At 38.3% G+C, this 13,075-nt stretch overlaps 1 protein-coding gene across 1 annotated transcript in view; it reads right to left on the bottom strand.

Moving 5' to 3' along the window:
- ERGIC2 (ERGIC and golgi 2) overlaps window positions 1–12,813 on the bottom strand; it is a gene marked incomplete at its 3' end in the record, with an annotated part of 22,875 nt that extends 10,062 nt beyond the window's left edge. The window contains exons 1-7 of the mRNA XM_010294295.1: window positions 12,666–12,813; window positions 9,503–9,611; window positions 6,783–6,829; window positions 5,522–5,592; window positions 3,969–4,009; window positions 3,129–3,230; window positions 1,511–1,606 (exon numbers count right to left, since the gene is read on the bottom strand). Of these exons, the coding sequence (XP_010292597.1) occupies window positions 1,511–1,606; window positions 3,129–3,230; window positions 3,969–4,009; window positions 5,522–5,592; window positions 6,783–6,829; window positions 9,503–9,611; window positions 12,666–12,771 (572 nt within the window). The remainder of the gene's footprint in view (window positions 1–1,510; window positions 1,607–3,128; window positions 3,231–3,968; window positions 4,010–5,521; window positions 5,593–6,782; window positions 6,830–9,502; window positions 9,612–12,665) is intronic.
- Between the last annotated feature and the right edge of the window lie 262 nt (window positions 12,814–13,075).

The raw sequence follows: 13,075 nt of genomic DNA, 5'->3' as shown, positions 1-13,075 counted from the left end.
AATATATTATTTATAATTTTTATTTTATTACTGACAAGTACAGCCAGCCTGAGTGACAAGGTACAGATGAAAACCCTCTTATGCAAATCTAGTGTCTTGCATTTTCAGAAATGTCAAAACCACATCAAGTCACTAGGCTACTAAAAGAGCCACCAAAGCCTACCACATGAAAAGCTGCACAACTGCTCAAGTGACTAGTGGAAACTTCACTGTACTTGTTCTATGACTAAGCAAGTTAACTAGACCCTGTATTTGCTCCCTGACTAAGCAAGTTAACTTAGGTCTGGACACTCGTTTGTAGACTTGCAAAGAAAGAACAGTGTAGAAGCTGGTAATAGCATGAAGAGGGGAAAGAAAGTGCAACTCTGCCTGCAAAGTAAAACAGTCTCCCAGCCACACTTCATCCCTACTAGTCCAGCCAATAATGCAGGAAACCTTCCCTACTTAGCTTACATTAAACTGTTACCAAATGCATGTAAGTTTTGGACAAACAGAAGGCGGAGAAAGACAATGAGATCAGTCAAAACAGGACTGCAATAAATAACCAGGCAATAAGGTACAAAGGTGGCCACTGAAAAAAGCCATTAAAAAAAAATACAAGATGAGAAAGAGCAACTCAGCAGTAGTACAAATGTACAAATGTAACGATGAGCAAGAGGAAGCAAAGGAAAGCAAAGATTATCCAGGGCTGCAGAACTAGAGACAAGAAGAGAGAAGTGATGGCAGTACAGATGAAAGGCTGAAAAAATCAGCTCTGAAAAGGACTTAAAGAAGTTGGGACATCTAAGGGCAAATCAAAGAGGTGGTACAAGACCAGACAGAAGTGACATTTGGAGAAATAGCCACAAAAAGACAGCAGCTGGAATTACATGGGGATAAATTAGAGTACAGATTGCATGCTAAGGTCTCTGGTGACAGAGGTGGCATGAAGACAAGTGAGGACAGCAGAGCTGGAGAGCACAGAGGAAAGTTTGTACACACTGTATATAATCTAATACTATTGCCGAAGCACATCAGAAAGTCTCTCCTCAAATCAAGAGGAACTGGCATTTAGCTCCCTAACTATGGTTGTAGAAATATGTTATCTCACCACTGAAATGGCACATACCTACACTCATCCGTGTTAAGCAAACTGTCTACTAACAGAAGGGAGAAGTTTGGACAGGCCCAAAGAATGGAGGCAAGTACAAGCAGCCCACTCCGTGTCATACACTTACAGAGGACCTATTTTCAAGAATTTTCATCCTGTAAGACACTGGAATTCATAACCACTACACTGCACGCAACAATGCACTGCACCACACTGCATTCAGTAACTTATGAAGAAATCTAACTATGCAAGGAAAGATACCGCATAGAAAATAATACCAAGCATGTGTATGGGAAGGTTAATGAAAACCAGTCATTACCTCGGAAGTGTAAAACCATACACACACATATACATGCATGCACCATATATAATGTAGAAGTCAATTTTTTTTATTATTTTCAGGAATTGAACAGAACATACTTGCCCACAGTTATGTGAAAGTTCCCTGCCACTTTATTGACATAGAGATGACCATGAATTCTGCATGCATCTGGAGACTGTAATGAATTATCTTCCCTGTTTAAACAAAAACAACATAAAGAATACCTGAGAATATTCACTAACAGAAGTAACAGCAGTACAAATAGATTTCTTTTTCCCAACATAAAAATATAGCATTATCATCTACCCCTCCTTGTAATATTCTTCTGGAATTACAACAGAGATGGTGGAAGGGAGGGAATCTAATAAAGGAGAGTCTGATAAAACCAATAAGCTTTCGTTTGCACCTGTATTCAAAGATCTGGCCTACAAAGCTAACTTATGATACCTGAATACATGAACAGAAAACGTAAGACCATAAGTGTATCTTGCTGCCCTGGGGATTCTTTGTTTTTCCAATTACTTCTACCAAAAATGGTTTGTTGGGAAAGTTTTAATGCTACAATGAACATAAAAAAATATATTAAGTCATGTTAACAACACTGTAGCAAGAACAGCCTTCAACATTTATTTTTTATGAAACCTTCTGCTTTCCACACTTTTTGGTATGTCCACAACTCAGAACATATTTCTAAATCTGCTCCTTAGAGGGAAATAAAAAAAAGTATTTTTCAAAACACATCTCAAGCATAAATACCATCTCAAATACGAACAAGTGTCAGAGAAGGACAGAAGGACTTAATAAATCTGAAGGCATCAACTAAATGTGAAGAGGATTTTCTGAGCCCTCTTTAGCCTTGCCTTAGGAAGAAAGGATGTATTTAGTCCTCAAACAGGCAGACAACATGGAAAGTGCATACAGTGGTTTTGGTGTTTGTTTTGTTTTATTTATGGTTTGCTTGTGTGGGGTTTTTTTTTGTTTGTTTGTTAAGGGGAAAGGAATTTCAGCTTTCATGTAGAAAATGTTTCCCCCTGGAGGAGAGAAAAAAAACCCAGAAAACCCCACGTACAATCTAGATTCAGGCAGACCAAGCCTTCTATGCATTAGTCTCTCAGCATTTTGTGGGTAGCTGGAATAAACAGCAAGGTTTCTCCACACAGTTTTAACAGTGCCATCTTAGACCAGGGCATTTACTAACAAACCACATTTTTATTCAAAGGTGATTCTTCTAAAACCATGAAGTATTGTCACAGCTAACAGCAAGACTTTTTAAGAAAAGTTGGTGGACAGAAAGATATTCTTTCCTTTAAAAAAAAAAAAGACTCTTGTTTAGCATTGCTTTGGCATCACTAATTCACATTAAAAAGGAAGCATCAGATAAAAATCACAGAATCACACAGAATCACAAAATGGACTAAAAAGGTGTGTCTATATATTTATGTGTGTGTATTATGTATCCATGTATACGTATAAATACACACAAAACCTGGAAACCTTCTCCAAGTTGGAAACCCTAGAGGTTTTCATAAAACAACAGCTCTCCAAAGCAAGTGTCAAGTATACTATTTTAAAATGCAATAAAAAGCAGTAAGGTCTTCTTTTCTTGCAACATTGTCTTCTGAGGAAAAAAAAAAACCCCACACGAACAAAAATGAAGTCTAATTAAATAGGGTAGGGGAAAGGGGAATGATGACACAACATTCCAGTTTTTCTTACCGTGGTGGCAGTGCTGTAGAAGCACTTTTAAAAGCACTTTTGAATATCACATCTTGAAGAGAGTGTTCTTCCTGCAGCCTACTCTGAATTAGCTGCAGCATCCTAAAGGTGACACAAACAAGTGTGAAAGCATGCAACAGTAAAACGAAAGATAACTTCACAATTAATTATCAACTTCAGTTGCAGGTTATAAAATCAAGAAGTTAGCAAGGTTCATGTCAGTATTGAAGTGTTAGAATAAACTTTGAGAATGGTATCTTATACAGAGCTTAAAGCTCTGGTGTTCACAGCAGCGTGTTACCAAAAGACCAAAACTCGCCAGACTCCCAAATAAGCTTCAGGTCCTATTACAAATCTATCAGTCTAGCAATCACACATATAACCAAGCTATTCCAGTTTAAATGATAAATAGTACGTCAATTCAGTTATATGAAAAACTCAAACTCATTTGCTTTTGCAAGAATGTGCCAATTCATTATTATGGTGCAGCTTTGACATTCAGATATCAAACTATCGGTGTTACACGTCTGAATCCATAATTAAAACTTGTGCTACCAAGCATTTGTTTGGAAACGTAAGTTGCGTGTGTTCATACACCTTGGCTTGCAATTGCATGACCCAATTCCAGAAACAGGTCCAAAGCCAGTTTTTTCCATAACGGAGATCTCAAATCATGAGAAAAGCAAAGTAAATTAACATCTTTTCACAGGTTCGCCCTCTTAAATTACAAGCAGGGGCTGTCAGACCCAAGACATAGTTCTGTCATGTGACTCCGGTTTACCTCAAAGTCACTTCCAGTACAAATAATACAAACCATAGGCATGCATCTCAGTGCTTTACCTTTGCCATTCTTTTTGTTGTGGGCTGAGATCAAATACTACCTGAAACAAAAATAACACATCTAATAAAACATGCTAGAAAGCATTTGAGTGTGGGAAGGGGTGGGGAGTTACAATCAGCTTCACATTTGGTACCACATACTGGAGTTTATGAAAGGACTTTGCACTTTAAATACTACATTCAGTGTTCAAGTATGGAAATTTCTGTCCCTTCCCCTCCCAGAATTATTCACTGGTTTGCATTTATAACTTCAGCATCTTTTCCTAAAGCTCTTGTAATTTGAGTCAGCAGTCTCTGTCCTTCTAGCCTTTGACTAACATGGGCTAGAAGAAGCAGTGAGTGGCAATTTAATTCTAAGTGATATAACTGACATGCATGGTTTTGATACAAACAGCAATGAAACAATCAGAGGAGTGATCTCTGAAAGACAAGGGTCCAGGTGCAGACTGTTTATTTCTAGGGTTATCCCACACTGAGCACTTCTTTCAGACAAGCTACCAGACCTGCTATACTTCAATCAGCAGAAGAGTAACACTAGTAACATCTGTGCACCAAAGCTATGTATCGTTAACACTGATGTGATGATAAATTCAATTGCAATTAATGCTCAAACCTACCCAGAGCTATGGCCAAAAGAGATCAAGTACAGGAAGTTTCCTCTTTCTAAGATTATAATCACTGGGGCAACGGCTAGCATGCAGCAGCTATAGCAGCACAGAGACGACTGTCCAGACAAAAAGCGGAAAGGTTCCAAGGAGAACAAGCAAAACCAAGCTCCTTCCCCTTCCCGAGTGTGTCCTTCCATTCAGCCATCTCCTCCTACTCACACATATGAGCAGGAATTTGGACAAAACTGTTATAATTTGGAATATGGTTCATTTATTAGAGAATTACTAATTACAGCAGGAAGTGGCATTCTCTAATAGGTTTTCTGTAAATGATAAATTACTTTCATACAGCATAATTACTTCAAAACTTATTGTATTATGCAAGCAAAACCACTTTAAGAGCATAGGCTTACACAGTTCCCAGAGCCTTCAGTTCACAATACAGAAATTAAAGGGATACTTAACCCAATTTACAATCCTTAATGCGACTCCATATTATAAAGATATCATGGTGACTTTCTACCCCTTTTTAGAATCATAATATTCTTCTAGTTAAAAAGCAGTTACATCAATTCTCTATTTATGAGAGCTCTGATAGCCTTCCTACCATATCAAATAATGTTAGCATTTATCCCCAGAATTTGCGCATGTATAAATCACTAGCTTCTTAAGAAGCATTGATCTGGGACTCTGCTGTATTCAGATCTGCTGTATTTGCAGAGAGTGACCACACAGCAATCCCCAACGCTAGTCTTTTTCCCTAGCAGGTTCCTGGGGCAAGCACTGCAGACCTCACTCAAGGATCACACAATACTTGGGGAGGTTCTGCGCAGCCCAATTGCAGGGCAGGGGGAATACAAGCAAGCAAGTCAGCCAGGCCAGCAGTGCTCCACATTAAGTAAAGACCAATTTCCTTTTTAAATAAAAAGGTAAGAATCAACTTACTGGTTCATAGATTAGCCCATCTGCAGAGGCGACCATTGTTTCTGCTAAATCCAGAACATCAGCCCCCACATCTATTTTAAGCAGGGAGAAAAATATTAAATAAACATACAGATGGTGATAAACAAACACAAAAAAGTTCAAGTTGAAATGAAGTTTCACAGTACAGTGGTAAATTTTCAATATAAGCTACTGTTCCTTGTTAACAAAGTCCAAACAAAAAAACCCCAAAAAAACCCAAATCTGGCAATATGTAGATTACTGGGAGGTAGGGGGGAAACCATAGAATCCTACTTTTCTACCTATCATATCAGAGTATCATTAACTGACGCATAGAAACCAGCAACAAACTTTTCAGATTTGCAATATTTTCTCACTGATGTAATACCTTCAGAGATACTGTATGAACAACATACACAAACTTTTTAGGATCTGCTGTGCAGAAAAAAAATATTTTTTCCTGTTTCATAAGCACTGAATCCAAACCAAGACTAGTCAAAACAGAGGATAAAGTTTTGTTTATTTCTCAAATTAAAAAACAAAACAAAAAGACATTTCAATTTTTTTATGCTAACCAGAAAAATAATTGGAAAATATTAAAATAAATTTTAAGAGTAAGAAGGGATGACTTAGGAATTAATAAGACAAGCATAAATTGTATGGTACTGATGTACCATACAATTAATCTAAGGTTTAAGCTAGCCAAAAAAGTAAGCCTTGAAGATTTGCTTTCACTCCTGGTAGAAGTATTCTCTCTCCTCAGTCCAGGACAACCAAAACCAGTCCATACAAATAATGGTTCATTACCTAAATTATGTCAAAAGAATAGTAAGTATTGCCTTTAAATGGGAAGGCATCCATACGTCCATCAGGAGGATGAAATTACCTGATGGTTCCAGTACTGCTAAACAATAGACCAGGTTAGCATTTGCCAAGTTCATAAATAAATAAAAGTTGTGATAAATTGTTGCTGCTGAATTGTGTCTCACAACGAGCTTTTAGACTATTTCAGCTAGAGACAGACTAGAACAACAGATTTGTTTTTGATGACAAAGCAAAGTTCTGCGAGATGCAAATGAGACAGCAGAAACTTTTCTTCACATTTCAGTGAGTCATGTGTCATCAAGATCACTAGATACCATCAAGATCACAAGAAATCTCACTGTTACAATATTTTGAACAATATCCCAACTATACTGCAAGCAAATGCACACTCTGAAAAGCCTTTAAAGTGTTGCAAAACTTCCACTGACAGAATACTTACATTGACACCTCATGGCAACTGTAATATCAATATTGATTCTTAACTTACTGGAAAGAAAAAAAAAGGCAAAAAGCTAGTAAGTAACATTGAGGACAAGTATCAAGAGATATCTTACTAACATTCTCAGATTACTTGCAGAAACACAGTCAAATAAAAAAAATTACACCAATAAATATAAAAAGAAAAAAAAAGGCAAAAAGCTAGTAAGTAACATTGAGGACAAGTATCAAGAGATATCTTACTAACATTCTCGGATTACTTGCAGAAACACAGTCAAATAAAAAAAAATTACACCAATAAATATAAAATTAAGCTGTTTAAAATTTGGGTGAACCAAGATGGACTTTTAATAATTAAAGCACTGATGACCACTTGTAACTTAAAGAGATAAAATCATCAGATTTCCACGTTGAATTTTACTATGAAACACCTAACAATTTTTTTTTAAATATTACTGGCCCAAGAGTTTGTCACTCTCAATAAGAATATATAGTTTTCAGTATTTTACACATTTTTTTCCACACAACTACAACAGTGCAATGAATTCCACAGAATGCAGTCGATCAGGACAACGTAGGAGTTACAAATCTAAAACTGAGTAAATATTTGAGCACCTTCCTCCTGTTTTGTCCTTAAGACAGGCCATTGTATTTCCGATCCTAATTGGAATTCCTCGGGACAGTGACATTCAGTATCAGGCTGAGAAGTTGCTAAAACCAGTTCCCAGAAAATGTTGCCACATCATAAAGATCATTGGTTTTGCTAACACTGTGTCGTGGTTTAGCCCCAGCCGGCAACTAAGCACCACGCAGCCGCTCACTCACTCCCCCTCCCCAGTGAGACAGGGGAGAGAATTAGAAAAAAAAACTTGTGGGTTGAGATAAAAACAGTTTAATAGGACAGAAAGAGAGAAAGAAACAACAATAATAATACCAACAAAGGAACGTACCAGAACAAGTGATGCCCAAAACAGCAATTGCTCACCACCCGGTGATCGATAGCCCGTCCCCGAGCAGCGATTTCCACTCCCCAGCCAACTCCAGTTTATGTACTGGGCAGGACATCGTATGGTAGGGAATATCCCTGTGGCCAGCCTGGGTCAGCTGTCCCGGATGTGCCCCCTCCCAGCTCCCCGTGCACCCCCAGCCTCCTTGCCAGCAGGCCAGCACCAGAAGCCGGACTGTCCTTGACTGCTTAGCAACAACTCAAAACATCAGCACATTATCAACAGTTTCTCATCCCAAATCCAAAACACAGTCTCACACTAGCTTCTGTGAAGAAAACCAGCTCTACCCTGGCTGAAACCAGGACACACTGCTTCTGGAAAAAGTTCTTTTCTCAAAAATGCTCCCATATTATAATAGCAAAATGCCTTTTATGTTAAGATCTTTATCCTGAATGTTTCCGTAATGAGGGGAGGTGAAACATAGCTCTTCCCATCAAGAGAAAAAAAAAAAACACAAACAACAAAACCAATGTCCCAAAAAATTCCATCACACCAACAGTCTGATTGTCTGGCATTTCTGGGCATTTCCTATTGGTTTTCCTCTTAGCTTCACAAATGTCATTTAAACTATAATGACTAAATCCCCTCACTATAGTCATATGGTGCTATCATCTCCAGGGAGCTGCTTCTGGGAACTTCGCTGACCACAGACAAATGACATAAGCAAGGGCTTCAACACTGGCTCAGCTTGGGATCAGACATGGGTGGTAGACGGGAGAGAAGCAGTTAAAGCGATACCCAATTCCATTGGTTTAAATTGTCACAGAACCACATGCTGAGTGGTTAGTCCACAATTAAACTGGAAAATCTGCAGCAGGACGTCTCCCAAGTCCCACAATAGTCTCTTAATCACCAGACTATCCTTCTCCTGTGATTGCTAAAGTAGGTTCCTTCCGTAGTAAAGACCTAAATGTGAAACTCCCGTCTACCTAACTGGATTTACTCTAACTTGAGTTTTTGATGCATCTCCCTTAAATTTCTCATCTTTTTTATTTTTTCATTACACAAACCTTTGTTATTTCTGACATCCAATTAATGTACGTATTTTCAGCTTGTTACCACAGCAACTAGTCAAACAGCTTTTAAAGTTATTTCAGTTTCAGACGTGTGATATTTAAAGGCATTCAGTGCACAAAAATCTCCATTAACTTCACACAGACTCACGGGTGCCTGACCACCTCAGGAAGAAAGGCTAACACAGTCCAGAGAAGCACATGAAACGAACAGCAAATGTATCTTCAGCCAATCTTGGAAGCCATAACTGGAGTGAAGATCAGCAACAATCTCTAGATAAGGCAGTCAAAGTTCTGAGTGCTTAATATTCATCTCCAGCAGCACAAAGTATAATGGCAATACGCTAACTGTATAAACTACAGCAAGCGTCATGTGAAACTGGTGGTTTCACATAGCTTATGTGGAGCTACATATTACAATGTCCACCAAATCATTAACAAATAATTCCTCAGAGGACTCCACCACCAAACCTATATTGTTTTGACTTCTTCATTGCAGAAATCTCAATTTCTCTTCTTCATAGATTACAGAAAAGAAAAAACGCAAACCAATCAACAGAAGAAAAATCCAGTCTCTTTAGTATTTCATTGTTAATTTCAATCACAAATTGCTTACAAGTCACATGGACATTTAAAATTTCAGTTTTCTGCTTTTCAGGAAAGAATAGATTGAAAAAGGTATTATAATGAATAAAAAATACCTAGTAAAATCCTTGTCTACTTCATATTCATATTTCATCCACGTGTCCCGATACACCATGAACTCCATTACAGTCAGGAAAGCTATCGTCGTAAATGCTATCAGAGAAACTGAGTAGTCAAAAGAAAAAAAAAAAAAGTAGTTTAGATTGTGAGAATATTATTCAGAAACACAAGCAGAACAAAATTTTAACATTCCAGAACCTGAGCAAAACCAGTACAATACTGGTACCTTTGATTTATAAATGCATAAGCTGCTCTCAGAAGAACATTTTCATATCTACAGTATTTGTTTTTACATACGAGGGGAAAAGAACAAGTGCTACCTTTGCATCAAGAAAGAACATTTCAGATTAAGTATAGTCAAATACTAGAATGATGGGAAGGTTTTGAAATGCCTATATGGAAGATTTAAAAACAGGCTAGATCCTCCTCTGTTTATAAAACAAAATGCCCACAAATCACTGACAGGGATGGTCTAGGCAAACTCAATCCTAAATTCAAGCGTTAAATTAGGAGAAGGTGCACCTTGAAGTCTCTTCAAGCTTCCACTTGGCTCTAAAACTAGATATAAAAAAAATTGTTAGGTTGTAGACAAGAAGCTAGCCGACAAGAGAAATAATACGTATTATATGCACTGTCCATTTAGAAAGAGGTGCCCTGATTATATTACTTGTGTATAGTTGCACAGCCAGGACTCCCACTCCAATATTTCAAACAATTCTCCCTCTGGTGATAAGCAACACATAGCTACCCATTCTACCAACTAAAAAAGTGAAGAACCAATTTGACATTATTCTAAGGAAGAAAACTAAGTGGTATGTTTTAATGGTATGTACCTCACTTCCCTCCAAAGTAGCCTACGCACCACATTTGCAAATCCTGCCGCACGCAGTCAGAAACATAGTAATAGATGCACAGAAGCACCTGCTACGCCCCTTTTATTTAAATCATGGCTTTTGTTAGGTTGAAAAAAACCCTTCAGTTATGGAGCAGAGTAGTGATTTGTACAGCTTATTGACATGTGTTTTCCATCTGCATTCTGTGGAGTTTATGAAAGGCAACTTGGGGGGGGCTCGGGGGCGGGAACCAAACACAAAAGAAACCCAAGCCCATTATTGATAGGCTTCAATTCACTACACCGTGGTCTACGGCCCAGAGGTGGCAGCAGGGGAATAAAGCCACTGTCCTATGGGATCAGAACAGAAACTACTGACTGTACCACTGACTTTTGCATTGATCAGCAACATTTCTGGTTGGTGAAACAATGGCACAGAGAGGAGGTAGATGCCCCATCCCTGGAAACATTCAAGGTCAGGTTGGACGGGGCTCTGAGCAACCTGATCTAGTTGAAGATGTCCCGGCTCATTGCATGGGGGTTGCACTAGATGACTCTTTAAAGGTCCCTTCCAACCGAAACTATTCTATGATTTTAAGTTCTAGCTTGTAGCTGAAGCGATGTAACCATCATACATAGGAAAACCTTCATGTCAATGCATACTGTGAAAACAGATGCACTAATCATTTAATTATTCTGGCTATCCACTTCCTTTTGGAGCCCAGTAGACCAGACTCACCCCATGCAATAGGAAAGCTGGAGCCATACTGTCTATCCAAAACCACAAGGAAACAATTAAAGCCATAGCTGCTTTCTGGGTAATTCTGAGAAAAGGTATTTGGGGATCTGAAGAGGAAAATAAAGTCTTGTAGAATTCCCAAAGACAGATTTCTGAAGGTTCTCCCAGCCCCAGAGCTGGAGTCTCAGCCCATCTGAGAGACCAGTACTTCTTCTGCAATGGGTTTTAAGGCACTGAAAGTCTGAGAACAGAGTCTTGGTATGTTTTGCACCCCCATCACACCAGAAAGTAAGCATGGCACTTTAATCCTAAATGAAATGGGAGTACTATATTCAAATTTTATAATGGCATAGAATAAGACGATCCTATATTGTCATCTATAAGGTTACCGGAGTAAGCCAAAGAATGGTAAAGTAACTTCGGGTGTTGAGAAATCCTTAAGGCACTCTTCACCAAGGTGAAGTTCTCATGAAGGATGGTGCTATATTACAAAAAATGAATTTTTACGCATTTACTGTTTTTCTGCAAATTACAACATGAAAACAACTCACTTTCCCAGGAAGTGGGGCTAACATTAACAAAGAGTTACTTCAGCAGGTCTTAGAGATTACTTTATATACAATAATCCTTTAATTATTAACAGTGCAATTCAGGAAACAAACATTTAGCAAATACAGATCCTTGTGATATTTACTTGTACACTGCAAGGGGCATAATGACTTCAAAGGCTTATCTGTAGATTGCAATTGCTTCTTGTACTTTTTATTCAACTGAATTTTGGACATAATTGCACGAGAGAGATTTTTGTCCTCCATTTCAAACTAACTGCTAGCAGTTTCCTATCTAACTGCAAACAATTCCAGTAGTCCAATAGATTAAGTCACTGTTTCCACATCAGGCTACCTGTAACCCAACCCAACTTACAGGTGCAATTTTGTGTTCAGATAAATATAGAAAAGGTACTTCTTACAGCTACAGCTTTTTGAGAGAAGCTCAAGTGACTAATAAGGACAGTACAAGCACATGCCCTGGAGTAAGGTGTTTAGTTCTTCAAAGGGCTTTCCTTATTCTTAAAATCAAGTACACCTTCAAGACAAAAAGCTTTAGAAAGCTGCTCTTCATCCTGATGCTTAACTTAGCCACCTCTTTTATCAAAGCATAGAGCTGAGTCCAACCTGCATTTCAGCTCAAGCTGACGCAGTCTCACACAGAAACCTGACACAGAGAAAAGGGCTTAGTGAGACAAGTAAGAGAAAGTTTTATTAAGTCCTTTGGCACAGCACATTTCCCAGTTGTATTTGGTTAGAAGTTTTTACAGTGAATCTTTACGTTGGTTTGAGTCTCACCAGTTTTACACTATAATCTCTTTTGAGATGAGTGATGAATGCATCTATTTGATAAGATACTATGTCTTTACTTGAGGGAGATGAGCTCTGTCAGTCCATAAAAGAAATCAAGAAACCAATTTTGGCTAGTTGCAAATGAACACAGATGCCTGTCTTCCTCCTATTGAAGTATCTATTCCCAGAGCACACTAGACTGAGCTAACAGCCAACATGAATCATGTCAGCATCTCAATAAGGCCTACCTGTGCCTCCACTCACTGAAGTCTCCACATAGCTTTCAGGAACCTTTGGAAAGGCATCCAATTCTTTCATCAAATTCAAGGTCTTCTTCCGATTCAGTCGCCTCATCTTCAGCACACTCCTCCACCTCCTCCTTCATATATTCCCTCTGAATTGAGAATAAATTGTTGTGATTAAAGACACAAGCAATATTGCTCAAATCGACTGGCTGTAATTATAATGCAATAAGGCAACTAAAACCTAAGAAATATGTTTTAAAGAAACACATGCTAGACAACTGGATGGTCACTCTGGCTTCAAGAAAACTGTTAATATTGGACTGCACACTGCTGCTTACACTCCAGCCACATCCAGCACATTCACCATTTAACTACTATGACTAATTTCTTTCTCAATTGAAGTCTTATTGGTA

This window comes from Phaethon lepturus, unplaced genomic scaffold, assembly GCF_000687285.1.
Source record: "Phaethon lepturus isolate BGI_N335 unplaced genomic scaffold, ASM68728v1 scaffold1079, whole genome shotgun sequence".
Classification (NCBI taxonomy): Eukaryota; Metazoa; Chordata; class Aves; order Phaethontiformes; family Phaethontidae; genus Phaethon; species Phaethon lepturus.
Note: the sequence above shows the minus strand (reverse complement) of the source record. Positions and strands in the feature narration are given on the sequence as shown.